Source organism: Sphaerulina musiva (assembly GCF_000320565.1).
Source record: "Sphaerulina musiva SO2202 unplaced genomic scaffold SEPMUscaffold_6, whole genome shotgun sequence".
NCBI lineage: Eukaryota > Fungi > Ascomycota > Dothideomycetes > Mycosphaerellales > Mycosphaerellaceae > Sphaerulina > Sphaerulina musiva.
Window position 1 is genome coordinate 1,271,531 of NW_016017388.1, and position 26,739 is coordinate 1,298,269.

General features: G+C 51.9%; 11 protein-coding genes and 1 non-coding gene across 12 annotated transcripts; 4 read left to right on the forward strand and 8 right to left on the reverse strand.

Moving 5' to 3' along the window:
- Positions 1 to 1,734: 1,734 nt before the first annotated feature.
- Positions 1,735 to 3,559, forward strand: SEPMUDRAFT_149864 (Fcf2-domain-containing protein). The gene is made up of 2 exons (XM_016905820.1): positions 1,735 to 2,098; positions 2,303 to 3,559. Exons 1-2 carry the CDS (start codon positions 1,772 to 1,774, stop codon positions 2,690 to 2,692), a joined length of 717 nt encoding a protein of 238 aa, XP_016760205.1. The 5' UTR covers positions 1,735 to 1,771; the 3' UTR covers positions 2,693 to 3,559.
- Positions 1,735 to 4,010, reverse strand: SEPMUDRAFT_87626 (purine nucleoside phosphorylase I, inosine and guanosine-specific). The gene is made up of 4 exons (XM_016910450.1): positions 3,682 to 4,010; positions 3,503 to 3,590; positions 2,301 to 3,442; positions 1,735 to 2,096 (listed from the first exon to the last, which is right to left on the reverse strand). Exons 1-3 carry the CDS (start codon positions 3,950 to 3,952, stop codon positions 2,779 to 2,781), a joined length of 1,023 nt encoding a protein of 340 aa, XP_016760206.1. The 5' UTR covers positions 3,953 to 4,010; the 3' UTR covers positions 1,735 to 2,096; positions 2,301 to 2,778.
- Positions 4,011 to 4,417: 407 nt separating this feature from the next.
- On the reverse strand, positions 4,418 to 5,098 carry SEPMUDRAFT_126425 (uncharacterized protein). Its single transcript, XM_016902067.1, has 2 exons — positions 4,567 to 5,098; positions 4,418 to 4,515 (listed from the first exon to the last, which is right to left on the reverse strand). Exon 1 carries the CDS (start codon positions 5,020 to 5,022, stop codon positions 4,600 to 4,602), a length of 423 nt encoding a protein of 140 aa, XP_016760207.1. The 5' UTR covers positions 5,023 to 5,098; the 3' UTR covers positions 4,418 to 4,515; positions 4,567 to 4,599.
- SEPMUDRAFT_46913 (uncharacterized protein) lies at positions 5,052 to 5,300 on the reverse strand (the record flags this gene model as incomplete). The annotated part of the gene is made up of 1 exon (XM_016909019.1): positions 5,052 to 5,300. One exon carries the CDS (start codon positions 5,298 to 5,300, stop codon positions 5,052 to 5,054), a length of 249 nt encoding a protein of 82 aa, XP_016760208.1.
- Positions 5,301 to 6,765: 1,465 nt separating this feature from the next.
- SEPMUDRAFT_156940 (Brefeldin A esterase) lies at positions 6,766 to 8,262 on the reverse strand. The gene is made up of 2 exons (XM_016907706.1): positions 7,844 to 8,262; positions 6,766 to 7,687 (listed from the first exon to the last, which is right to left on the reverse strand). The coding sequence occupies exons 1-2, from the start codon at positions 8,208 to 8,210 to the stop codon at positions 6,966 to 6,968; spliced, it is 1,089 nt and encodes a 362-aa protein (XP_016760209.1). The 5' UTR covers positions 8,211 to 8,262; the 3' UTR covers positions 6,766 to 6,965.
- A 1,072-nt stretch (positions 8,263 to 9,334) lies between these two features.
- On the forward strand, positions 9,335 to 9,414 carry SEPMUDRAFT_t41. Its single transcript has one exon. It is a non-coding gene; the product is annotated as a tRNA-His (tRNA).
- Positions 9,415 to 9,581: 167 nt separating this feature from the next.
- On the reverse strand, positions 9,582 to 11,025 carry SEPMUDRAFT_134011 (acid phosphatase/Vanadium-dependent haloperoxidase; the record flags this gene model as incomplete). Its single annotated transcript, XM_016902602.1, has 3 exons — positions 9,582 to 9,761; positions 9,817 to 10,885; positions 10,946 to 11,025. 3 exons carry the CDS (start codon positions 11,023 to 11,025, stop codon positions 9,663 to 9,665), a joined length of 1,248 nt encoding a protein of 415 aa, XP_016760210.1. The 3' UTR covers positions 9,582 to 9,662.
- Positions 11,026 to 11,729: 704 nt separating this feature from the next.
- SEPMUDRAFT_45510 (uncharacterized protein) lies at positions 11,730 to 12,731 on the forward strand (the record flags this gene model as incomplete). Its single annotated transcript, XM_016908971.1, has 2 exons — positions 11,730 to 12,324; positions 12,433 to 12,731. The coding sequence occupies 2 exons, from the start codon at positions 11,730 to 11,732 to the stop codon at positions 12,729 to 12,731; spliced, it is 894 nt and encodes a 297-aa protein (XP_016760211.1).
- Positions 12,732 to 13,483: 752 nt separating this feature from the next.
- On the reverse strand, positions 13,484 to 14,864 carry SEPMUDRAFT_46862 (NAP-domain-containing protein; the record flags this gene model as incomplete). The annotated part of the gene is made up of 4 exons (XM_016909016.1): positions 13,484 to 13,534; positions 13,594 to 13,913; positions 13,972 to 14,688; positions 14,774 to 14,864. The coding sequence occupies 4 exons, from the start codon at positions 14,862 to 14,864 to the stop codon at positions 13,484 to 13,486; spliced, it is 1,179 nt and encodes a 392-aa protein (XP_016760212.1).
- Positions 14,865 to 16,454: 1,590 nt separating this feature from the next.
- SEPMUDRAFT_149867 (60S ribosomal protein L23) lies at positions 16,455 to 18,143 on the reverse strand. The gene is made up of 5 exons (XM_016905821.1): positions 18,082 to 18,143; positions 17,913 to 17,968; positions 17,545 to 17,837; positions 16,705 to 17,477; positions 16,455 to 16,633 (listed from the first exon to the last, which is right to left on the reverse strand). Exons 1-4 carry the CDS (start codon positions 18,107 to 18,109, stop codon positions 17,390 to 17,392), a joined length of 465 nt encoding a protein of 154 aa, XP_016760213.1. The 5' UTR covers positions 18,110 to 18,143; the 3' UTR covers positions 16,455 to 16,633; positions 16,705 to 17,389.
- Positions 16,506 to 16,852, forward strand: SEPMUDRAFT_118039 (zf-Tim10_DDP-domain-containing protein; the record flags this gene model as incomplete). The annotated part of the gene is made up of 2 exons (XM_016901395.1): positions 16,506 to 16,635; positions 16,707 to 16,852. 2 exons carry the CDS (start codon positions 16,506 to 16,508, stop codon positions 16,850 to 16,852), a joined length of 276 nt encoding a protein of 91 aa, XP_016760214.1.
- Positions 18,144 to 21,228: 3,085 nt separating the features above from the next.
- On the reverse strand, positions 21,229 to 23,486 carry SEPMUDRAFT_118041 (transcription factor STE12; the record flags this gene model as incomplete). Its single annotated transcript, XM_016901396.1, has 3 exons — positions 21,229 to 23,161; positions 23,216 to 23,315; positions 23,375 to 23,486. 3 exons carry the CDS (start codon positions 23,484 to 23,486, stop codon positions 21,229 to 21,231), a joined length of 2,145 nt encoding a protein of 714 aa, XP_016760215.1.
- Positions 23,487 to 26,739: the final 3,253 nt, after the last annotated feature.

A 26,739-nucleotide genomic window follows, 5' to 3' on the forward strand; every position in this document is an offset into this window, starting at 1 on the left:
TTTGGTGCGCAAAACTGTGAAGAGCCCAAGACCGTCTTGCTCGGTTGATCATGAGTAGGTTGCCGCCAGTTCAAGACTGTAGCATCGGGGTCGCAGGTTTGGCATGTGCGAAGTTTGACTTTGCGCCGCAAACCTACATTCATCTCACCTGTGAAAGAGTGCTATCATAAGGAACAGTTGAGTGAATAGTGATTGTCGTCGCCGAGAGTGTGATGATGAGGCTGAGCCGCGATCATGCTCCTCCTGCCAAGCTGATATCCGCTGGCGCTGGGTCTTCCGCCTTCCGATGCATTGCCGGGCTGCGAGCAGTACCACACAGTGTTATGTTTCGATCCTCGTGAGGCGGAATGAGGCAATGCGAATGTTCAATGCTCATTGACCTCGGAGATGACATCCCCCTTTCGTATAAGTATGGATATTGGATGTATGCGGCTCCTGAACTTCCTGGTGCTGTTCCTATCAAGGTGTGCGTCCTGTGCAGGGAACAGGTGAGCTTGAAAACTTATACTTTGCCCAACCCTGTATCCGCACGAACTCTCATCGAGGGGTGTCGATGTGGTTGTGCCTGCGCAATAATATTGAAGGACAAGAGCAACCAACAACAAGCTGTTTGAGAATCCCTTCGGATCGCTTCGCATCCCATCCAATTGATGCAGCGCACGACTTGGCTGATGGAATAGAAGTAGGGAGCTTCGTTACGCGGACACTCCCCAGCCAAGAAAAGCAAGCTTGGTCTTTAAATTACGATTCTCGCAAGATCCATTTTTACTTCTCCAGAGTATCCTGGCACCAGGAGCACATCCGCAGAAGGGATGTAGTTGTAAATGCATGTTATACACTGTGCAGACTGCAGAGAAAACGAACTTTTCGGTTCCAGGGAAAAGAGCTCCTAAAGGATTAGGTATCAATCACATCGTCACTTCTTTCCTCTACAAAACCACCTTGAGTAGAGCTATACCAGACGTTCGAGTCCCGCACACATTGTATAATGGGAAGAAAGACCATCGCTGCCTTTATATGGCTTCTCTCGACTACAGTGATCGTCACGGCAGCTGTCGGCTACGCACCTCGGTACCTGACTTGGCCATTAGGTATTTGGATGTATGTAAGCCACGTGCCAGTCGCCGTACGTGTTCGCTGATTTGAAGTAGTGATTTCACAGTCTTGCGATGGATTATCACTCCAGTATATCGGTATACACAGCGCTGGGTGTCCTGCAAGATCAAGGAATATCGCGAGAAGCGTGAAAAGACTCCGCAGCAAGATCGAGTTGTACCGGTCGAGTCCAGTCGCGAACAAGTCTTGTTGTCGGCGTAGAGGACGATATGAAGAAAGAATTGAGAAGGTTCGGCAGGGCTGCACCATCCACGAGGAGGTACTACAGAGACCAGAGTCGGCTTGAGAGAGGACCATTGGGGTGGGGGGAAGGAAGTAGTTGGTCAGAGAGCCGGTGCAGTAGAATTCGATATTCTTTCAGCCAGCAATACATCTATGGATGTAGTCATCAAGCTGTGGATTTTGTGACAACTGGGAGGTGGAAAGTACCAGGTAGTGGATGTTCAGGCACGGAGGAACCTCCAAGGAAGCTAGGGAGGTAAAGGAAACGCAACCGGCCCCGGCGCAACGGGTGGTGAGCTCGGCAGCATCCGTGCTTCCGGCCTTGGCACAAAAAAGCCGTAACCCTTATTCGACAGAGAAAAAAGCTCACTTCAATCCAGTTTCTTCTTGCACATCACCAATGTAGACTCGAGCCGTTGCAGTTGCTGTCCCCATGGCCGCCGCACTGCAGCTGCCTACACAGGCCACGCTGAGTCCAGCTGAGGATATGACCGACGAGCAGATTGAGCAGGAGCTCCTCGCCGCGACTGCGCGCCTGCAAGCCAAGTCAAAAGACACGCAGCTACAGGTAGCCAAGCAGAACGAGTCGAAAGGCATAACGATCCCAAAGCTCAACACCGGCGACCTTCCTCGCCCCTACGTTTCCATGGACGGGCACATCGCAACAGTCGATGCATCGCGGCTGGTGGACGAAAGATATCGGAAGCTGCAGGTCAGGACGGTCGAGGATCCAGTCGTGGCCAAAAAGGCTGCAGAAGAGGTATGCATCTACACACTCGCGTACAACACCCCTGGCTATGAGGAAAATAATCCCAAATTTCTTTCTTGAGCAGAGTCCGGACGCCGTCTTGGTTGTCCTTCTGCACCACTGAGAGCTTTTTATCATAGTTACTCTGAGCCACTCCACCTCATATGCACTTTGCGAACGAACTCTGTTTGCGCTCAGTCACTAACAGTCGAACAGAAGAAAAAGGCCACTGCTGGCGACGCCTGGTACGGTCTGCCCAAGACTGAGATGACTCCCGAATTCAAACGCGATATTCAGCTCATCAAGATGCGAAATGTGCTCGATCCGCATCGCCACTACAAAAAGGACAACGGGCCAATGAAAGCTCCAGAGTACAGTCAGGTGGGCACCATTCAAGAGGGGCCAACAGAATTCTTTACTGGTCGCATCGAGAACAAAAAGCGCAAGAGAACATTTGCAGAGGAAGTCCTCGCTGGAGAGCAGGAGACTGGCCGATTCAAAAACAAGTATGGTCAGATTCAGAACAAGAAGACGAGCGGGAAGAAAGCATACTACAAGGCGCAACAGGACAAACGGAAGGGCGGCATCAAGAAAGGTTCTGGCTGAAGCAAGCCTGTCTACCGTGTGCCTTCTTCTGCGATACGATACGGTGGGCTGTGAAGCGCTATATTGTGCCTTCCTAGCGTGTCCGTTCACAGTTGCGTGACGATGCGCAGCACAAGACTCTGCATATCTAACGCAGCCTCGCGACCAGCTTCGAGAACTTCCTCGTGATTCGCAGCACCTTTGCCGAGCTGGCGATCGAGCTCGTCTCTGCTCAGCCCTTGCAACTCCGGATGGTCAGCGCGGACCGTGGGCTCCAGCACAGATTTGTTGGTCACCAAGCTGAAAGCAAGCACCCTCATGCCCGAATGTCTCGCAGTCACAATTTCGGGTACTGTCGACATTCCCACAACATCGGCTCCTAGGTTTCGCAACATCCTGCACTCTGCCCGTGTCTCGTAAGTGGGTCCGGCAACAAAGGCATATACACCTTCGTGCATTCTGCGGGTGCTTGGACTGCCCCGACGCAGCTCGTTCCAACTTCGGTGTGCAAGTTGTCTCAGATGAATGTCGTAGGCATCACTAAGCGGAGGAAATCGCACACCGAAAGCTTCCTCATTGGCACCACGAAGCGGATGAAATCCCACCAGCCCAGCCAAGTTGAGGTGATCGTTCAACAACACGAGGTCGCCAACCGTGTAATCCTGATTGAGACCTCCAGCTGCATTAGTCAGGATGATGGTTTCCACACCAAGAAGCTTGCAGACACGTGTGGCGAAGCCAGCATCCTCCATCGAGTGGCCTTCGTAGAAACTAAGAAAGACATGAGTGAGCTGAAGTCTTGAAGGGCCTATATAGAGGGTAGCTACTGACTGGGCTCTTCCAACAAGAAGTACAACAGGCACCTCATTGCCTCGAGCTCCCATAGTGCCGAAAACAATCTTCCCTTCGTGACCGGGCACTATAAATCAACTTGCGTCAATATACAATTTCTGTCCTCCCTTGTCTTTCCCATAATCATCATAATAACAAACACGAAGGTACTCTCTCACCTGTACTCAAGGGAAAATTCGGCACATCCTTATATTCCCACACCTCCGTCCCCGGATTCACCGTCTTTGCCAATCCTCCCAATCCGCTCCCACACACCACTGCCACGCGTGGTCGAGCGAGATGCCCGGGTAATTTGGAGCGCAGAAATTCGGCCGTTTCCGTCGCTCGTTCGAATGCCGATGTCATGATTTCGTCGTGTGCTGTGCTGAGTGTATGTTGAATGTGACTGATGGAATGATAGAGTCCGGCGACGTGGTGCAGAATTTCCATTTGACGAGTGAGCTGAGGTGAGGTGAGGTGGGTTGGTGCTGCTCTGCTCTGCTCTGCCTGGGCTCCTTGGTGTGTCTGGGCGTTTTTTTTTTGTGGATGATTGTGGTGGTGGAGCTCGCCGTGCGCCGCCGTTCACGGGTCCGGGCAGTTAGCTGGAGGCAGGCAGATGGACGGACGTGGAGACCGGGTACCTTTATTACCGGCGTGAGAGATGGGTGAAAAGAAGGTGTGGGATGGAATTATTATTAAGGTAAGTTGTTTACGCTTCGTTTTTCACTTCCAGATCATGAATACCTGCACAGAGACATCAACACGCGCAACATGAAGCCAGAGTCCAGAGTACGCAAGTGCATGTAGCGCACCAGTCATCCTGTACGGCTTTATCCATCAATCGGGACGTCGCGTCGCACAGATGATTGCGCTAGTCTGTGCAGGTTCGGCAAGAATATCAATCACAGTGAACCTGTCGACCTTCCTCGCAATGCTTCCTTCAGTGCGTGGCTGCCGGATCGATAATGGTGACACACATGTGAGCTGGCCTGGTGCGAAAACGTTGTGAACATCAGGTATGGTAGAGACTGCACGCCTACTGAAGATGAATGTTGATCGTTTCCCAGGTATACATGGACTTCGTCTCCCGTTTGCAGCTACAACATCTCCGACTTCACAACCTCGCCAGAGACCTGCTTGATACTGGTTGAACGCTCGCTGTCATCTGTACTCCCGGCCCTTTTAAGAGCCCATTGCGCTTGATTGTCTCGCTTGACCTCATACCCTAGAGTGACGAGGGTGTATGCCACCCATATGATACCAACCAGCGTGCCATAGATGATGTTCTCGGCTCGGGTGCTTTGCTCCGCCAGTGCAAGACCGAGTCCTCCATTAATCATCCCCAAAATGATCAAGATCCTGCCAAAGAGGATGTGCATCGCTGACATCAAGGTGCGCTTGTTGGTGCTGAGGAGGATGTAGTGGTGTGCCACTCCAAGGAATGGTTGCAGCCATGCGAATGCGAACAGGACGGTGCCGATGACGGTATGTGCGGAGAAGCTGACCTGGAAAAGCAGCATCAGCGATGGTTCGGCAGCAGTAGCAGGCGTCACGCTCTACTCACTGTCGAATGGTAGATCAAGATATCCCGTATGCCCAGGCCAAATGCAGATGTGAACAGTGCCAGACCAAAGCCCATCACGGCGCCATGGATGAGCCATGCTTTGCTTGAAGGAATCACACGTATCAGGACGGCACCGAGAGGCATGACTGTCGCCCACGCGATAGAGGCCAGGATGCCATGTGCCTCTTTGAGGCGATTGGCCAACTCGAGATCTGCCATAGAGATTTCCGCCATGTTGTCGTCTTTGCTTGAATGTTTGTCAATTCGAAGATATACGATTTCTGGGTCGAGGCTACCTAATCTATATACAAGTGGAGGAGTAGTGGTAGACTGGTAATCCCGTGAATCACCTTCAACGAAGCAAGGGCAATAACGAAATACGGTTCACAAGGGTTATTCGCGCCAATGAGAACGTTCAGCTTCTCTCTGTTGACAAGCTCTCTCAGTGGCACCGGACAAGTGTGAACCAGTTCCCGCCCTCGCCGATCAGCACGATATTCGACGGTGATGACACGATCAAAAGACCTGCCTTGCCTGCTCTGGTTCATTCGGGATACCTCACGTTGGCTTTGTCCTAGGAGGTACTTTTGAAGGTCGAAAGTGGGAAGACACTATTGGCCGCGGGAACGATAGAGTTAAGCATCACCCCAGTGACTCCACCTGTGTACTTCGCAGATGTCGTCTGGAAGGTCTGCCATCCGAGACGTTTACAGGCTCGAGGCTCGAGGACGTGGTTAATTCCATATTGAACCCAGCGAACACCCAGGTTCGTTCCGACAAGAGACGGTAGACCTGCCAGACGATCGTCACACCCCTTCTCAGTTCCTTCACTCCTGCAAGACATCAAAGCAGCAGGTAGGAGGTAGTCAAGTCTCTCAGCGACGTTACAATCTGCACCTCCTCCTCGGTAAATTGACAATACCTACCAATCTGATCCGTCGCCAAAGAGGAAAGCAACAGATCAGCCGCTAGTTAGCTGCACTACGAATGGTGGAAGCGGTTTAAATAAGCTTGAAACGTTTAAGCTTGAAGTCGTAGGTAGGATGCGACCTCTACACCCTTGCCTTTTACGAGCGGTGCCATACACAACTACCTCCGTAACCTCCTACTAGGTACTACGATCTCGTTCTCCAAAATGAGTCCAATGTTTTGGTTGGTGTGCGACAGCAATCTTTTTGTTTGTAGTGGTATCAGTACCCTAGTGCCACGCCGTTGATGGTTGACGTTCACTACCACTCTGATAGCGTAACCTACACGTATACAGATACGAGAGAGAGAGACCGAGGTTCGTCTGTCTACGTTGATCTATACATCCTAGTAGGAGGTATGTACAAGCCAAAAGCGACCAAGCTTTCGCGCCGAGAGCCAGACTAGACGGAATCGTGCCTGTAGGCTACCTCCTACTAGAACGGTACAGGACAGGATAACTGCTATTACTCCGCTCCAATTGGGATACTTTCTAGAACCGGCTGGAGTATTGACAAGAATTTCCGACTTCGACTCAACCCGTATCGCGGAGCTGTTCGTCCGAGGTGCTATTCTCTCAGATAGACACATACACCTTCGCATACACACACGCAATGTATCTATGCGTGTGTACCTATGCGTGCACTCTATCTCTAAGAAGTACCTAGGTCTCTACATCTTCATCTTCTTCCTCAGAGGCTTCTTCCCTTCCTTCCTCAAAGGCTTCTTCCTCTTCCTCTTCCTCAGCTTCTCCTCCTCCATGTCCTCCATCTCCTTGTTCTGTGACTAGAAGACTCTAATCCCAATTTGGAAGGCTTGGAGGTCGTTCCGTGCCAATTAGTATGTTTAATAGACTAGAATTCCTACGAGTTCGAACCGCTGCAACTGCGGTTGGAGGCTACTAAACAGCCCCTAAGTAACAAGATACACCTACTACAAACTCTTCGCAAACGCCGCAATCAATGCAACCTGCTTTCTCGCCACTGCGGGCAACGCATGCCTGAAAACCACAGCCGACGCGTGTATCACCCCCAGGTTGATCTCACACGTCGCCTGCACGCCCGCGTGCGTCAATTTATGATAATACGCGATCCCCTCATCCCTGAGCGGATCCAACTCATCCACACTGATCGCATGTGGTGGCAAACCCTTCAAGTCCTGCTCCGAAGCATGATAAGGCCACGCCAACGGATCTTCTTTGTCTCCCTCCGGAGAATAGTACCACGCCATCGCAGCCATCGCACTCGCATTCAACATATAATCTTCATTTTCCAGTTGCGAAGGAGTTTCTTTCAACTTCCGTTCTCGGCTCCAACCATATCCTCCACTGATATATGGTACATATCCGTACACACCCGCGATCTCGTGAACCCAGCGTTCGCGGTTGGCTCGAAGGGCTACAGCGAGACTGAGATTCGCGCCTCCGGATTCACCTTGCAGGATGAATTTGTGGATGCCGAGAGAGGATTTTTGGGAGGCTATCCATTTGACTCCGGCGACACAGTCGTTGAGACCCGTGGGGAAGGGATTGTGTTGGGCTTTCGTCCACGCATTGCGGAAGTCGATCATGATTACGACGAGGCCTTGGAGAGCGAGAGATTTGCACCATCGGTCGTGGGCGCGGTTTTTGGTAGGGATAACGGTCATTGCTCCGCCTGTTTGTTGGGGAACGAGTTGGTCAGCTCTTTTTTCCTTCTCTCTCCCTCTCCCTCTCCCTCTCCCTTCTCTTTTCTTTACATAAGTCGAAAAGAAGAAAAGAAAGCAAAGGAAAAACAAAAAAAGAAAAGAGAAAAGGAAAAACACACACATACCATGAATATACACCACCCCGGGCAACTTCCCACTCACACCTTTTGGCCTCGTCACATACAACTTGATCTTATTCCCATCCACTCCCTCAATTTCCATCTCGCTCTCCTCCACCTCAGCCTCAAGTTCATCTCCCGCGTTCGAAAGGTCCATGAATTTATACATCTCTATATGTTTCTCATTAACTTGCTCCAGAATACCATTCATGGCCTCCACGTTAACCGCCTCGGGAGGAATCCCCTGCGAGGCGTTGGCGCCGAGGCCGACTGCATCGAGAGCTTTCTTCAGATCAGGATGAGTTCGAGGGTCGTGCGAGAGGTCAAGACTGGGGTTGCCGAGACGGCCTTGTGGGGTTGGAGTGGTGGACATGGCTGGTATATACGCTTGGATTGAGTGACGAGACTTGCTTGTTGTGCTGGTCAATAGTCCAGAGGATGGCGACTTGATGTTTGTGGTGTTCAATGATGGTGATGGTGATGATGATGATGATGATGATGATGATGCTCTTCAAAGACACCTACCTATATACCTCTACAAGTCTGGAACACGGTCTATCGGTAGGATATTCGGTACTTGGAGCTTGAAGCTCCGCTCCACTGCACCCAATAAGACGCTGTACGGTATCCAGACAAGTGTGGGCCTATCTCCTACACTCCAGGTCGAATTGTGTAGTGTGTGCCATCAAGACATCAAATAGACTGTCTTTGTCATCCTACCTCTTTCTCGAGATACGCTTCAAGCCTGCTATACCTAACAAATAGCATACCTACTAGGGGGAGGATATCGCCCCTCCTCTCCTTCTCCTAGTTCTCAGACCGGCCTTGCTTGTGCCTTGTCCGTAGCCGGGTTAGCGTAGTAGTGTAGCGTTTACAGAGAGAGGGGGGGAGGTAGGCGTCGCGACGCTCTGCTTAGGCCTGATCATTATACTATTTTCTGATCCCTATACTCTGCGTCAGAATATCGTAACCCAACTTCAGTTCAATTACATACGTCGTGATCACGGCGCAGGGCGGATTCGATACGAAGCCAGACGACATGGAGCCAGACGACATGAAGCTTGGGGGAACACGCCTCTCAGGAAACGAGGACCTACTTTCCGTCCTCGATTTGTAGGTCGCGTTAGCACGCGAAATTTCTTAGACCGGCCTTGCTTGTGCCTTGTGCCTTGTCCGTAGCCGGGTTAGCGTAGTAGTGTAGCGTTTACAGAGAAGAGGGGGGAGGGGGCGTTGCGACGCTCTGCTTAGGCGCGAGAGGACGCGCTCCTCGACAGGCCTGATCATTAATTATTATACTATTCTCTGATCTCTATACTCTGACCACGCATCTGGTAGTTAGTACCTAGAATTATAGAGAATAACTCTCATTCCTGACCTAACTTGTTGTAGTGTGGGGTAGAATCTGCCAAACCTTGACTGCATCTGAGGTTAGCATATATATACAATAGATAAATCTTCTTCCGCATCAATCAAGAAGGGCAACCACGCACTCAGTGCGGTGATATGGTCTAGTGGTATGACGACGTGTTGTGGTCCACAAAGCCGCGTTAGCCCGTGTTCGATTCACGGTATCGCCAAGTGATCTTAACGATTAAGGATGTTCGATCCATCCATGGTTCAATATACTTTTTGTGATTTCTGCTGGGTATTCAGCCTAGATATAGCACTTTAGCTATTTTTTCTTTTGCTGCTGGTTTAGACAAAGCTACATTCAGTCCGAGTAATAGGCGATCTCGAGCTGGGTGGATAGAGCGCAAGTTACACTTTGAGGACAAGGGTTTAGGACGACATGTCAACGTGTGGACAATGGATGAGCGTCTACAGATCAGAACTCGTCCCAGCCGTTCTCGAAAGCTTCCATAGTAGCCTCGCCAACTTTGTTGCCAACGATGGAACCAACATCCGAAGAGAATTGGAAGTGTATCTACGAGAAAATTAGCACTTTGTGACCAGGTCATCTCAGAGTGATGTAAACCTACGCCACCGAACACTCTACTATCTCCGTTGTCTTTCACAGCCTGCTGGATGCTCGTATAAGGTCTGGCGACCACGCCGCGGCCCGTGATGTTCGTGGTCTGGTGAATGTTGATAGTATCTGATCCGTTGTTCCACGCCTTGATCACAGCCGCTGCAGCACCACCGAAGCATGCATGGGTTGATGTATACTCTTGATGGTTTGGCGTAGGACTCAAGAGTGGCGTCCAGTCTGGCTTCGAAATCGTGTCGCCGCTTGGCAACCATGTGTCGTTGCGGCGAATGGCGGTGACGGGTCTCCATCCATTATAGAAGGACTTTGCGTCCCAGCCAGCAATGGCTGCATTCGCAAGTGCATAATTCAGCTGCACAGCAAATTTAGCCGCCAACAGTACATTCGCAGCATAGCGATCACCAATGACATTGTACGCGAACCTGTTCCATTGAATTGGCGAGGACTCCCGCCAAAAGAGCGCAGTCTCCGTATCGTATGGAGTGCGTACTGTCGAGTTCTGGTCTCCTTGGGCCTTGACATATTCGACAAAACCTTGATACTCTGGCGAGTCGACTGCAGGTGGTGGCGGTGCCCTGAATTGAGTAACATTACCGATGCCGCCGAATGTGCGAAGGTAGCGGGCTTGAGGGGTATCAGGAGCACTGAGTCCACCTGGCGTCCGCTGATATACGCCTGGTTCCATAGGTCCAAACACATACAACAAAAAGTTGTCCAACCTATCACCCTGTCTAGCATTCGTGACCCGCAGGGCAGCCGCCTGTCCTATCGCTGCGGCTCGCCCGTACTCCTCGCATGTATCGTTGATGCCGATTCGAGAAACGATGAAGGCCATGGAATCGTAGACGTTTGCGAAGTTTCGTGTCCCGTGGAATATCCAGTTCAAGCTATTATGAGCAGCATGACTGACAGCCAACTGCTGGAACGCCAAATCCTCGCTCTGGCTTTCTAGAGCTGCGACATAGACTGCGCCCTGGACGATCGCGTTGAGCCAACCAGAAGGCGGAGACTGAAGACCGCCGATGAGACTGTTGTTGGTAAGAGCGGATGATTGGTCCACCCTGTGAAAAGTTCAGCTCACAGTTCTTCGACTTCAATAAGCACACTCGATTGTTCCTCACCAGTACGCAACAATGTCACCAGAGTATTGTGCGTGAGCTGCAGTCGTACACAGGAATGTCAGCAATGAAGAGACCTTCATTGTTGTTGAGGTACAGGAGAGAGTGCGTGATCACAGTCAGTACATCAGACTCTCACGTCTTGACTTATATCATGAGCTTTGGCCGAAGCATGTTGCAGTCGCGTCATACCTCCTAGCCTCCGTGCTTGCGCGATATGCCACTGTACCGACTACTGAATCTTGTTGATGTTTTTGTTGGACACGAAGCTCCAGCTACGATGTCTCGGCGCAGGGCCAAGAGTCGTCTACATATGGGGTAGCCGTCTTGCAGGCACAATAAGCGGATGCCAAGGAGAGTGTGTGACTGGGGTTGCACGGCAGAACAGTAGAAGGTACCTCTTTGGGTACATGTGGCTTAGCTAGCGTTGGAGAGCGTAAGTAGGAGGAGTGAGAGTGAAGAAAGGAAGGAAATGTCAATATCAAGAACTACCTTACCAGAGTGATGATGTATTCCCCTTGCGCGCAGAATTGATACCGATGGCGCTTGCCAAGATATAATTCCGTGTCTCTGGCATGTGAAAGAACGATGTTGCACTTACCAAGACGAGCTTTGTGGGAAGCTCCTGAGTGTTGTTTCTGGCTGTGTATGTGTGTAGGTAGGTATGCCAGGCGGCCCTTTTTCACTCCAGGACTACCACCCATAAAATCGCGGCCACAGGCTTCCAATATCACCGCACTTCCACTTGCGTCCAAAGTTAGTGCCTCTCAAGCATCAACAACACAGAATGGGCGTCCACAACCACTCCAAGAAGTCCAAGGCTCGCCTGCAAGCTGGCCGCCCACCAACGGCCAAGCTCACGAAGAAAAAGTCCTCCAAGGCCACTCAAAAGATCATCGTTGCCTTCCACCAACTCAACAAAGACCTCGCAACTGCCAGATCCAATAGCGATTCGGCAACTATTGCCTCCATCGAAAACAAAATGAAAGCTTTAGGTGGGCTGAAAGCCTACCAGGCAGCATCCATCCAAGGACAATCTGCAGACCGAGGCGGCGATTCCTCCCTCGTTCTGATGAAGTGGCTCGCACCACTCAAGCTCGAGCTCAGCGCTCTCGACCAGAAATTCAAGATGCTCGAAGTCGGGGCTCTGAGCACGAAGAACGCATGTTCCAAATCCGGGCTTTTCGATGTCACTCATATCGATTTGAACTCTCAGGCGAAGGGGATATTGAAACAGGATTTCATGGAAAGGGCACTACCTGCACTGGAAGCTGATGATGACAAGTTCGACATGATTTCCCTGAGCCTGGTATTGAACTTTGTGCCTTCGTCTGCTGGAAGAGGTGAAATGCTCAGGAGGACTACAAAGTTTCTGAGACAACGTCAAATTGATGAAGAAATCGCCACCGACGCTCAAGAGTCATCGTCGCCTTCTTGTTCTGCATCATCACTGTCCGTCACCGACCCTTCCTCGCCCATCAGAACGACAGCGAGACGATCCCGGACATCTGACGCCTACCTCACAGACTATAGAGCGACGCTCTTTCTCGTCCTGCCAGCTTCCTGTGTGCTCAACAGCCGCTACTTCAACGACGAACGCCTGACACTCATCATGGATTCGCTGGGCTACTGTCTCTTGCAACGTAAAGAAACGAGAAAGTTGGTCTACTATCTCTGGCAGTGGAGAGATGAGCCTGCACCTATGGAGGAGCAGAAGTTTGCCAAGATCAAGGTTCGAGAGGGTGGCGGGATGAACAACTTCTGGGTGGAGCTGAAGCCGGATGAGTAGAATATCATGAAGGTGGTCAGTATTTCATGCGCCAGGACGCATGGGCGCCAACCTGCTATGTACGGGTCTCAGTCCTCATCATTGTCCGATATGTTTGGTGGCATCGTTCGGCGTGTGTTTTTTTCCTTTTTGAGTTTTACCAGCAGGCAAGCGAGATACCCAGCATAGCGCAGGAGTGAAAAGCAGTATGGAACATGTAGAGTTAGTTGCATTTGATCTGTCGCAGCATTAAGGTACGTTTCAATAACTTTATCTACCTCTCCATGCGCCCGTTGATTGAGACACGAACCGGGACAGTTGAGAACAACGAAACACGCATTTGCCTCCGTCGCTTCGCCGATGCTCCAGCACGCCCATTCTCTCTCCGCCCAGTCAGTAGTAGACGTTGAACCAGTCCTTTGTCCCGCCAGGATGGAAAGGACTTTGCGGTTTCACTTTAAGGGATGACGCCAAATGAAAGCACAGTAGAACGCCTGTCAATGCAAGTTTCGGATTTCGGGGCTCATAAGGAACGTGAAGGGATTCGTGCGGATCTGAGTTGATGTTCGGTGCGTCTGTCAAATGTACAGTGGCCGATCTCATCTATCGCTGCCTGCTTGCCGCGCTACACGAGTGCGATGATGCAGGCTTTCCATAGTCGGTGCGATGCGAGTAATGGTTGCGAGGGATAGAGGAAGGGAGGGTGTCGTGGCGCCGTCGGGGTGTATGACCATGCATACGATGGCGAGACAAGTGCAGAGCAATGAACCAATCTAGCTCTGTTTGCACTCGGCCGTCTCTTGCTTGGGCTTGCCACCGTCCTCCTGCTTTACTGGTTAGTAGAGGCACACGCAAGTATGCACGAACAAGAGAAGCTTCATACCTCGTCTTCGTCCTCATCCTCGTCATCCTCATCACGGTCCTCATCGTCCTCGTCCTCGTCATCTTCATCTTCGAAGTCGTCCTCGTCGAAGTCATCCATGCCTTGCTCGAACTGCAGAGCCTCTCCAGTGAACCAGTCGATGGCGCGAGGGATGAGCTTCTCCTTGATGTCTTCACCCAGCTGATAGTCAAGTTCCAGCTTAGCCTCAATATCGTCGTCGATTTCATCGTCATCATCCTCAGGTGGGGTTGCTGGGTTGAAGAAGTCGAAGAATGACGGAGTAGGGATTGTCTTCTTGACGATGCGAGTCTGTTTGGTATCTGCGGCACAGTTAGCTTGCTGCGGGTACGAAATGCTGCAAAAGTGATATGTGCGTACTCTTGTTGCGCTGCTTCTTGCTCTCCACCTTCACAGTCAGATCCTGGCCCTGCTTCCAGTCGATCTTGTCACCCTCGGCGCGATCGTAGATGAAGTCACCTCCATACCCATTCTCTTCTTGGTAGTAGTAGGTTTTGGAGAGGACCTTGTTGGTGAAGAATGGGTTCTCGGCGAACTCGAAGAGCAGGCGGAAGCCCGGGCGATCGAGGTACTCCATGCGAATGTCAGTGAGAAACTTGAGAGCTTCCTCGTCACGCTCTGTAATGGTCTCGGCGAGCGAAGAGTTCTTCATCGAGCTCAACCAGAACTCTGGGATACCCTTGGCGGGCTCTGCATTCTCGGCCTCTTTGTCTGCAGCTGCTTTGGCCTCTTCCGCCTCCTCGTCTGTTTCATCATCTTCCTCGCCGGCCTCGACCTCGGAGTCGGTTGGCTCAGCGGCTCCATTGATGATCTTCGCACGCTTCTCGTAGAGCGGGGTAAATTTGGCAAAGAACTTCTTCTCCAACTCAAGGACCTCTTCCTGGAACTGTGCCTCGAGCTTGGAGTGCTCCTTCTGCACGCCCTTGAGTCCAGCAACGCGTCTCCGGATGGGAGCGGGGAGTGACTCAACGTAGCCGCTGGACTTGCCAATCAAGCCAGAAAGCTTGTTCTGCATCATCGACACCAGGCGAGGGTTCTGAGCGAAGATGGAGGCTGCGGCGGCGCGGTCGAGATCCTCTGAGTAGGGCGGGCGCATTAGCTTGTATTCTTCGAATTCCTCTCGACTCCAACCCCGTGTCCACGGACTCCGCGAGTAACTCACCTTCATTCAGCGTCGACAGGTCTGGGGCCTGCGCGCGCGATGAGATGGGCGCATTATTGGCCGGTGTGTTCTGAGGAGTTCTGGAGACCATTGTGTCAGTGTCTGTGTGTATGGAGGACGTGTGTCGCAGAAAAGGTATTTCTCGAGGATGTGTCGGCGCGGTGCGAGAAGCTTCGTCTTCTTGCTGGTGAGGACTCACGGAGCCACAGGAGGCTGGTTCCTGCCGGAGCCGCCGATATCTCTCGACATGTTTCGGGGTTGACGGTGGTGCAGTGGGTGGTGAACTGCAAGTGTAGTGGGCTGCAGGTCGTTGAATGTGCCTTGGAAGGGTTGGGCGGAGGCGTTGTTGAGTCTTCAAGTGAAAATCGAGCGGAGAGCAGGGTCCACGTCGGCGGCTCAGGCCTCACTCTCTCCGTTGCCAACGCCACCAAAGCCGAGAGAGAAGCAGATTGCTACGTTGCACAACACTCTATCAGATACCACCACTCGCCGCATCCCCAACCACAATAAAGCTAACCCCAGAATTGCGCATGCCCATGAAAATCAAAACCATACTCGCCGACGACACTTTCCGTGGCCTGGTATTCGCCTACTTATTACTCCACCAGCACGAGCACCTGTAACAACAGCCCCCCGCGGCCAATCGAATGAACCTTTCGAAAAGCCACCCTGCGACTAAAGCTCTTATGTTCCAGAAAATGATAGCAAGTTCCGCCGCCAACGCAAGCGTGCTGTCGCAAAGGTGGCTATTACTTCGTCCCCATCGACATTATAATATAACAGGCCATAGGAGGGACTTGGAAGCTCCAACGATACGAAAGCTTGCCTGGCGATGACGACGATGCGTTGCGCAAGCCGTCTCTAGGAGGTACTGGCACACAGCTGTAGTGTATCACGGGTGCTTTCACGTAGCTATGTTGTATGACGGGACGCCACGAGAAGTGCGATCTCGGTGGCTATAGGATTGAGGAATCAGCGCGGCGGTCTAGGAGTGGGACAGGTCGCCGAATTAAACACTGATTGGAGGATGGAGTGTTCTTCGGGACACGAGCGATAGACCAGTACTTCAAGGTTATTCTCCCATGGCGAGTGTACTCGCAAAAAAGCGGACTACAGGTCAGACGCAAAAGGATGGCGCAAGGCAATCGGGTATGCTCTATTCGGCTGAGAAGGCTTGATCAACATACCTCCTACGTCCGCTTCCCCATGGGCAGTCTGGTCAAGGCCCCTGAGCACATCATCCCCAAAGAGCGTGCGTCGACTTTGTGGTGCCATTGCAGGCACATATGAGTACATTCGGATCATCAGATATAGGTCGATCCATAGTGTACCAGCTACTCTCGAGAATGCAGTACATTTTGTGTGTGGTCTCACTATGAATGACTCCATTAGGCTGGACACTCTCGTCGCTGTCGAATCTAGCAATTCTCTGAGCAAACTTTCGCGCCACTATCGTCTGCTTTATTGCCTGCGATAAAGCTTGTTGGTAGCATATTCCAACATAATGCGGCTGATACGAATGCACGTCTACCTATGAGGAGGTCTGGTCAGGCAGAAACTAGGCACATGTTTGTTTGTCGATAAGAGTGAGTTCAGGAAGCACAGACCACTTCTCTGTGTCGGCCTGAGCGCCTGAGACTACTCCGACCAGCAGAATCTGGAGCATACTACACCTACCTATCTCATGTACACCGATTAAAAGAAACCCACCAACAACCTTCACATTGCCATCATGGACCAACCCCAAATCTCCAACGAACTTATCCAGGGTCTCTCTGCCAAAGACAAACAAGACCTCAACCAATTCATCCAAGGCGAGAGTCAGAAGGCGCAAATCCAGCAGACCGTTCATGGCTTGACAGGTGAGTCGCAATGCCATCAGCCTCTTGAGTTTACACAGCCGAGAGTTGAATACGATTCTTATTATGTACAGATACATGCTTCAAGAAGTGCGTGACTTCGAAAATAGCGCAGGGGACGCTGGATCGATACGAGGAGCCTTGTATGCGCAACTGCGTGGATCGGTTTATGGATGCGAACAGGCTTGTTATCGAGAACTTGGAGAGGATGAGACAATAGAAGAGCGGTGGTGTGGAGGGAAACTATACGGGGAGAAAGAGGACTGCGGACCATCATCAGACGCAATGCATGGGAGCGCTTCCGAGGGCCGTGGGGCGGCATGAAGTATGGAGTGTCGTATGAACACGGGAGGAGTGGTACAACAGCCCAAGACTACATGAGACTGCTGATTCCAGATACGCGGGTCAATAGACGATGTAAGATGGAGGAAGTTGTACATCAACAGCAAATGGGGTATCATGAAGTCATATATGGCGCAAAGGCCTGATAAGCATGGCGCTTGTACAGTAGCTGTATACTACGCTCTCTCGGATGAGCAATGTGAAAAGCCTTCCTCGTACCAGGTCATCTCGCTGGTTCTTGGTTCCTTCATTCGCCCACCTCAGCTCTGGTCAAACGCCAATGCTAATGCAAGACTCGCTTTTGGGGCAACGCTCGCCAGCTTCAGTCGAGGTTGAGCTTCTCGGACGCAATGTCGAGCGCCACATCATCGGGACACCGACGGGCAAATGCCTTCTTACTACCAACTGGGCTGGTTTAGACAATGGCAAGCTTAGTTGCGGCGATGTCCAAGGCATCGACGTCCGCGGTGAGGCGGGCGAAGGCCTTCTTGGAGCCATCCGGTCTGCCCAAATTGTAAGTATCTGGACCGATGTAGATGATACGAAAAATATCAGTACAACGAAACTTACCGGATCAGGGTGTTGATCTTGATGGTGTCAACGTCGTAGAGCTTCTTAAGAGCCTCCTTGATCTGCCTCTTGTTCGCCTTGACATCCACAATGAAGACGAGGGTGTTGTTCTCCTCAATCTTCTTCATCGCACTCTCGGTGTTGAGAGGGTGAATGATGACCTTGCCGGCATCGAGGCGAGGCTGGCGTGGGATCGATCGGCGAGGGTATTTGGGCGCACGCGAGAGCGTGAGGGTCTTCGGCTGGTGGAAGGTGGTGCTCTTGCGAACTTTGGTGACCTTGTGCGAGTTGACCTGTTTTGTGAAAAACAAGCCGTCAGACGATGGGAGCTCTGACACGCCTCAAGTTCATGGTATGGAGATGCTTACTCCGCGCAGGGTTGCCTTTGCGGCGGCCGAAGCCTTTGCAGATGGCTTGCTGCCCTCTGTGAAAATATTGTCAGTCTTCTCTTCTCTCCGCCCTTGGAAGTCAAGCCATCTGAGACTGTGCGGCGCAGTCTGTCGCAAGCGTGCGCAGAGTCTCCTGAAGTCCACTTACTGCCCTTTGCTGCTGCCTTTGGTGCCATTGTATCGATTGGTGTCGTTGGGCGGATATGCGTCGTGCAACTGGAGACAGCAAAAACGAGGTCTTGTGTTGGGTGTGATATTGGGACGAATTTCGGATCTCTTGGCAGGAACGGTTCGCTCCGACGCTTGTTCTCCGCTTTCGCTTTTGCGCCCCACTTTTACTTGCACTACAAACAACCTGAAGACGAAGGGGAACACTTCTCACACATGAAGGCAAACCTGCGTAGGCTGTCAACGACGCAGCCAAAATACTTGGCTCGACCGACGACTATTTAAGGCGTCGCAGGACTGCTCTCCTAGTTGTTGTATACTTCACATACCCGCACAGAGATCCCTCGAACCATGCCGAACATTGGAACTTGCGAGCTATTCAACAACTTCAGGAACTATTTTCAGAAAGCTCTCCGGCCTCGCGCGCAGAAGCGCAGAAACCAACATTGAAAGAGAGCCTATTGCAGATATTGGTCTGTCTATCACTTATGGGATGCGCCTGGGACTATGTGACGACAGTAGCACCATTGGGGGCCACTGAGGGAAAGGTCCTGGCGAGCAAAGCGTGAACCTCGTTAGCAGGATGAAGAAACGAATTGCTGAAATGAACCTGGTATGCTGAGTATCAGTCCAATGATCTGCGATGTGTCAAGGAAATGGATGACAGCTTCATATTATTTCCGCTACTTTGTCAGGTTCATCACAATTCAGGGTCGCCTTGGTAGTCATGATTGCCCCAACGTCCTCTCAAATCAGATGAGGCGAGGCAATTGGGTTATATTCACTAGGACTTTCGCCAGCACGTCCGACTAGCTGACTGATAATACACGAATTACGATCTAAGGTGAGAGCCACGTTGGTTGTGATTTACACATACATGGCGAGAGGCAGAATTCATCGTTCGTGCCGGGAGTGCTAGTCAGATACAAGATAGCATAATGGCCATATCCTGCAATGCTCTTGGATAAAGTATAGAAGGTTTTGTGAGGACTACTCTCGCACTGTTGCAACCATCCGTCTACTCCTTACGTCGGTTCCCGGAGCAAAAGATGGGAACTGGAGGGTTGCACCAAGCGATAGCATTGGCAAAAGGCTCGAACGGATGCAACGTGAAAGGCAATAGAGCACGAGCATAAACCTACCTAGGCACGGAGTCTTTGCTTTCTTGGACTTCTATCGACTTCTCTGGCTCTGAACTTGGCGGGCTCCATATTCTCTCGGCAGCCAGAAAGTAATAAATGCACTTCATGTATTCATGCCCCGCAAAATGCATATGAGAGGCTGCGTAACGCCTCTCCACCAGAGGAAGCTTATAGTCGAGTGGTGGAGAAAAGAATGATATTTGGCTTACTATCTCTCTCGATAAAGTCTACTCGGCTCGGCAAGTCTTCAACGTGTTCTCAAGTCCCCATCACTGTCGTTACACGCCAGCACTTCGATATTGAAGCCCATATGCAACCCCACACCAGAAACACAATCTCTGTTCCCAAACTCACGGTTTGCATAATTTAAGTAAATCTCGGACCACATCTCCCGTATGTATAATCAATAGGTTATAGGTACACGTAGGTAGCAGGTTCCCATATGTTCGGTACGCATCCCACGCCTACCTTCCCTTTGGTTCAGAGAAAAAAAGGAATAGGCACGAGGTACTGGATGTGGACAGCCCCGCCACACAAGCAGTAGTACCATTCGGAAGCACGAGCGAAGCGAGAGAAAGAGGCAAGCAAAAGTCGTATGGGGAACCCGCGCCGGACAAAATTTTTACCTGTATAGCAATATATCTGTGACCGGCAGATACTGGGGTCGCATATATTAAAAAGAGCCGGGAGACAACTTTAGCCGGCAACTGTTGCATACTGTATATTACCCGACTGCATACATCACTGCAGCGGTAGTCGATTTTTCTTTCTGGTGATGATGGGGGAGAGAGATAGCAAGGCGCAGCGGGCGCTACCTAAGCGACAGTCTGTGGAAGCCTGCCCGTCTCTGTACTAGGGAGGTATACTACCTTATCAACCTAGGTAGCCTGGTACTAGCACAACGACATCCCTCTAGAATTCTAGATCATCGCATTGCTCACCTAGGTAGGTAAGGTTCATGTTGTTCACGTAATGCGAAAAGCGATTTTTGCGACCTCCTACAACCTCCCAGCAGCTAGAGCGTAAGCCCAACAGTGGCGAGATTAACCTTCTAAGGTAAGGTATGTATTCTTAGGTTTGGCTTGTCCCAGAAAAGGCTCGTGTTGGAAAGGCTGGGAAAAAGAAAAAGAAAAGAAGAAAGACAAAAAAAGAATAATAGCCTACAGGGAAGTACAGCGTCGAATCCTTCCCTTGTTCTATACAGGTGCCTATGATAGTGACAGGCTTCGGAGGTAATAGTAACCAAGGAACATGTAGGGTACATGTACATGTAGCTGCCGGTGACAAGTTCTTTATATTGGACAGCATGAATAATATTGCATGAAATAATAGGCTAGGAAGCGGAGAGGCTTAGCAGGCTGACGCAGGAGCTGCTGGTTGTGTTTCATGTACAAAGTCTGTACTTCCCAAAGCTCTCGTGGGGAATGGGGATGAATCTGTCCAGTTGGACCCGTCACGTGTGGGCAGCATTGAAGCTGCTGTTGCATGTACTCTGTGCGCAGGTACCAACGGCTATAGTAACTGAGTGCGTTGTGCAATGTATTGTGGGACAAAGAACTTGAAGAAGAAGAAGCGCTACCTAAGTCACACCAGAGTGAACAATGCCGTCAACAGCAGATTCCATCTCGTCCTACGACCATGTGTGCAACATCCATTGTCAAACGTGTCCATGTGCCTGTAACAGTAGACTCTCAAAATGCCCGAAGATCATCAAGATGCCACCACCGAGACTTATCTCATCGCCATTTGTCCAGTGCAAAGGCGCACACAATACCTCTCAATCTCGTATGCCAAACGTGGAAGTTCTTCATTATACATCATACCGGCGCTCAATCTGCGGCGCCTCGAAGCATCGTCTTTCTGCAGCTCTGAAAGCTGTGAGTCGAAGAGAGGCCAGAATAAAAGTCTTGCAATGCCAAGTTCATAAAGCTGTTGGAAGGGGAACAGCGGGGTGTAAAGCTTTTTCATTCGTACCAGCCGAGTGCCTAGTGGTGGTAGTCGTTTCCAGTCGTGACCATTTGCGGAGCAGCCATGTCATTGTGAGAGATCATGCCCATATCAACATGCGTAGGCATGCCGGGAAGCTCACTGCCCGTCGTCATGGCAATCGCCTGATAAGAGGCGTCGTCGATGGGATCCGACTCGTCAGTCGCATCGTGCATCGCATCGCGCTCTTCTTCCATCTCTTCTTCAGAAGGCGCGGATCCGTCAGCACTGGTCTCGTGAGTGCGTCTATGCTGTGCGAGGTTGTCTGATCTCGAGAATTTCTTGTTACACAACGTGCAGATATATGGCCGCTCCTGGGTGTGCGTGCGGACATGACGCTTCAGGTGCTCTAGACGCTTGAACAGACGGCCGCACATGGGAATAGGACAGGAATGACTCTTAGTGGCATACGGACTCATGTCGCTGGCTGTGGCAGATCGCGCTCGGCGGAAGACACCAGCCGTGCGCTGCACAGCATGGTGCTGCAGGGCAGAAGGATGTCGAAAGTCGTGGTTTGGGCTGTGGCTGTGGCTGTGGCTGTAGTTCGAGTAATCTTCATGTTGCAGGTTGCTCATTTGACGATGTACACGCTGCTCATCGTGAGCCCCTTCAACAGCCTGGGACGGCGTGCTGTGACGTGAGAGATCCATCAGCTCTCTGTGTTCGCCCATCATTGGGCCGGCCTGGTGCGATGTGTGCATGCTCGCCGGCGAGTCATTGTAAGACATCTCTTGTCCCTCTGGAATGGCCTGTGGCTGTACCGATGAAGACATTGATCGGCGCAAGTCGCTAGGCCGATGTACCGCATGCGCATGCGCATGGGCATGAGTCGTGGGGCCGCCTGCTGATGTCACGGCTGTCATGACTGCATTGTTGGTAAGAGATGATCGCCGACGACGCTGTTTGTAGGTTGGTGAGCCCTCTAGGACAGAGTATACCTGCTGGGGTTGGTATTGTCGGTTCATGGATGGGTAATGAGCGCCATGGGCATTCGGCTGCACCGACATGATCGGGTTGAATGGCTGTTGTAATCCAACGTCTGGGATGGCGGGGTACGATCCTGTGTCCTCATTCGAAATATAGGTAGATTCCGAGGTCATGCCGACGGAATGCTGTGGTGGCGTGAGTGGCTCGAAAGACAGACCGCGCTGACTGTAATCTTCGAAGTGCGAGGATACGAAAGATGGGGCAGGCGAGTATTCCATATACGCTGGCATTGAGCTATGTCTGTGTCCAGCTTGTGATATCGGTAAGCCGTTGCGGTCAAACACTGGACCCATTGACTGTTCTCGCGTTCTCTGTATTTGTGATGGCATTGGTGGCATAGCCATCTGATTGTACTGTGGCACATGAGACATCTGATCTGAAGGCATATCTTGCTGCATGTGCTGTGGCATCGATGTCGCCGGAAGCTGTTGTTGCGGAATCATCTGCGGAGGTGGCATGGAATCCGAAGCTCTCAAGACTGGCGACGTCGAATGCGATGGCGGCATTGAGGGTGGTTGTGCATTGAACGTTGACTGGTTGTTCTGTTGAGCCTTGGTGAGTTGCTCAAAGAGTGAAACAGATGCGTCAAACTCGAAGGAGAGCGCAGGTTCGCTGACAGCTACTGTGGTGGCTTCCTGGCCCATCTTCTCCCGCTTGAGATCGCGCTCCAAGGCATCGAGGAAGAGGCGATCGTGGGGTACGCTGTACCAGTAGAACACCTTCTGTTTCTTCTGCGTCCGAATGCAGTTGTTCTTGTACAGGAAATCGAGGAAAGGGCTTTTGGGCTCTTCGAGTGATGCATCGGTGCCGGATTTGAGGTTACGCAGGTCGGAAAAGATGCCCTCTTCAAATTTCTTGGTGTTCTTCACAGGTCGTCCAAAGGCCTGGAAGCGAAACGACAGGCAGCGCACGATATCCGTCCCCGAAATGTGAAAGAGGTTGTTCCTGTTTGGCGGGTCAATATGCAGCTATACGTGGCTCGCAGCATTGCAGACGCACCATAACACGCAGGACACATATTCGCCCGTGGGCAGCAGGAAGCGCCGGATGTATTGATCCGGACTCCAATCTACGGGTGCAGAGATGAGGAAGTATTTTACTAGACTGCGGTCAGCCAATGCGACACTGTAAGGCGGAAAGAGGCTCATCAGGACATACGGTTGTCCACCTGCTGCAGCGCAACGACCGAGTCCTGAGGCAGGCTGGACTGGGCTTCTTGGTCGAGCAAGAATGTCTCTGGAGCCACTGAGCGCGCCTGAGGCGGTGGCATGGAGGGATGCTGATGGCTAGGATACATGGCGGTGACGCAGCAGTGCGAGACTGCAGCGTAAGGCGGAGGGGCAGGCGCGCGCGCACGGCGAAGAGAAGAGGCGGCGTGTCGAGCTCTATCTCAAACGTCGTGCGGACTGCGAGGTGTTTGATCTGCTGTATGGAGGCGAGACGAGGCCAGCAACGACACCAGTTCGTGCGCGGTCCAGGTTGTTGCGGGTATGGGGTCGGTCGCTGGAGGCGAGCGGTGTTTGAGCGATGAGGCAACACGCGGCGGGGGGAGTGCTGCTGTCGGGCAGTGGAATGGAAGCGAATGTGAGGGACGAGCGACTGCTCTAGTCGATGGGGAGGAGGATGAGACGCGAGGACCGGCCTCTGCGTGCGCAAACGGGGGGTGGTTAAACTGAGGTGAAGTGAAGTGTGCAATGGTGCTATACAGCAGAGCCCGTCGTGTGAGACGGACGAGGTAGTAATGAAACTGCGCTGCCGGCGGCCGCAGGTGTTTGGCAGCGCACAGACTCTGTTTCAGGAGATTGTCGGCTTGGGGTGGGGCGCGAGGCGCAGGCTCAAAAACTGGCGACGACAAGGTCCTCGTCTTGCTTGACTCGGTGCATGTCTAGCCGCCTGCACGCAGCCTTGTTCGCACCCAGGCGGTGCTTGTCAGCCAACGAGAGGTCGATGACGATGCGCGCGTATATGATGCTGGGTTATTATAGTGCCAGCGGCCAGACCAGTCCACACGAGTCTGCGGCGCTGGGTGCTGCTGGGGCTGGGTGCTCGGTGCTGGAGGAGGTATTATTATTATGATTATTACCTTTTTATACCTGACCGTCCTGACCTACCTGAATGTTATGCATTAAGGTAGGTATGTACCTTACCGTAGGTACCTACTGTACCTACCATCATCACGCATGTACGTGCTCCCATACTTCCGTCCGCTCTGCCATCTGCCATCGCTCATCCGCCATCTGCCAACCCCCATCTGCCATCGGCGATATCCCTCTCTATAGGCGGGAGCACTCCATATAGCATACATGCCATGCCATGCACCGCATCGCACCGCACCGCACCGCACCGCGCACCGCTTCCACCCGGCACCACTTGCCTCGCAAGTGCATCGCCAAGTGGCTAGCCGCCGTGCAGAGTGCCTCCGGCACGGTCACATCCCGTCACAACGATGCCAGCCTGCTGTCCCAGTCCAGTGTCCTTGCGGAGGCTGCCCGGGGCGCATCCGGAAAGCAGGTCGTGTGAAGCAGGGATAGTTGCTGTACCTTGTGCATTTGTTTGCACGCTGTTATGATTGGGACTTGGAGACTAGTCCGCTCAGTCGAGACCTGCTGGCACCAGATCCGCCCATTCACTCCCTGCTCCGATGGCCCACGAGTCGTTGCACCAGCCGGCAGAATCGCACAGATCGCGTGGCGCTGACAACTGGGATTCTGTACCACCAAGTCCACCACAAGCGACCGCTGCCCGGTCCCAGCGCGCCGACGGTGAAATGAGTTGCCCACCGTCAGCGGTCGCTCCATAGAACGGTTAGCTGGTTGTGGCTCATCAGGGCCAACAGCAGCCAGCAGTTCTACTGCAAAAACTTCACTGGTGTGAATGTGAAATCGCTCTCAACGCTCGTGGGTGACTTCTCTGCATGATAGCTAGGCCCGAGGCGCCCTTGCAGATGTGCCTGTATGATCGACGGACCCATGAAGCGCGTGTTTCACCATTCCCTCCAAACAGCGTGAGAACCAGTGTGAACAGTAGTGAACACACACCTTTACCCCCCATCTATACTACATGTACCCTCCCTACAGGCTGTGATAAGACCTCCCACCGTGTTCGACTCGATGCTTCGATCTAGAGTAGTGCTCGATTTAATCGCAAAGGCCTCTCTTGCATACGGCTCAGCGGTGGCCTGCGGGTGGCTGCAATGCTAGCCCAGGCATCTGAGTCGCAGTAACAGTCTACGCCATTCTGGCAAACACATGCATATCCGATATTTACCAAGATCGAGCGCCTCCGGGTTCTTTTGCTCTTACCTCCTAGAAGGCCGATTCATCACTAATTGCAAGCTCGACGGGCTGATGGCCTGCAGCGGTCCAAGCGATTCAGTGTTCACGCTTATGGAATTTGTGCTCACTTGGTGCCATGAACTATGGCTGCTGGAGAGAGCGCCGAACAAGATCTGGCGTGCTTAATAGTCCCGTCCTACCTCCTAGGTCTTGGGAAGTTCGACGAATGCATGTTGATTCGAAAGAGGAAGAATATTTGTTGCCACGACGATGGGTATAGTACAGCCATGATTCAGTTTCTGGCGCCTGTTATCACGCATTCGGAGGATACTCTGCAAACAGCTCGCACGAATTGGTGTGGTTGTACGGTCTAAAATACTAGATCAACTACTGTATGAGACCCGCGTATGCCATATTACTCTGGATGTGATGATCGGGCATGATACGATGTCTTGCCGAAGTTTTCACGATCGTGCAAGCACATGTAGACTGACAGACCTGCCTTACCCATTCAACGGGCAGAGTAAAAGTCCATGGGTGCTTAGCAGCGACACGATATCTCCGAGCATACCTTAATAACGCCACGACCCGAGTGTATGGCTATCCGAAAGTGCCTTTCTCTGGCCGTTTGCGCGGCACTTATAGTATAGTGGTGTGTAGCGTCGATGATTCGACCTCGATTAATGAAGAAAACACCTTCACTCCATCAGCGATGGCACATCCCCACAAATCGATATCAATTACTGTTATTGCGAGATTCCCAGCGGAGTATCTAGTTGCTTGAACAGCCATGCACAACTGCTGAGATTCCCAAGACCCAGGCCACCTAGTGCACGGTCGCTCGAAAGAGCAATAAACCCGTGCATCACAGCGCGGTCGTGCCTGAGCATGGTCAGGTACCTACCTACGAACCAGTCCAGTGCTTCTGAAACACGGTTGCCAGAATGAGCCTAACATAAGCATGATGGACAAATCACATGGGAACAGCTGATATACCTGACTTTTTGATGAAATGAGAGCTCACTTGTCGCATAACCGCATTGCACCCGACGGAAATCTGGCATTACTACACCCTCACGAGACACCTACACCTAATGGCCATGACGCGTGCATAGTAAGACGCTTCAACCCAGGAATCACGACTCGAAGTTGGCCATAGAGCATAGTGCAAGGAACCCAGCTCGGATGGAGCGCGATCCAATCGAAAACGTGGCCCACGAAACCAATGCGCCATCTACGATCCACATC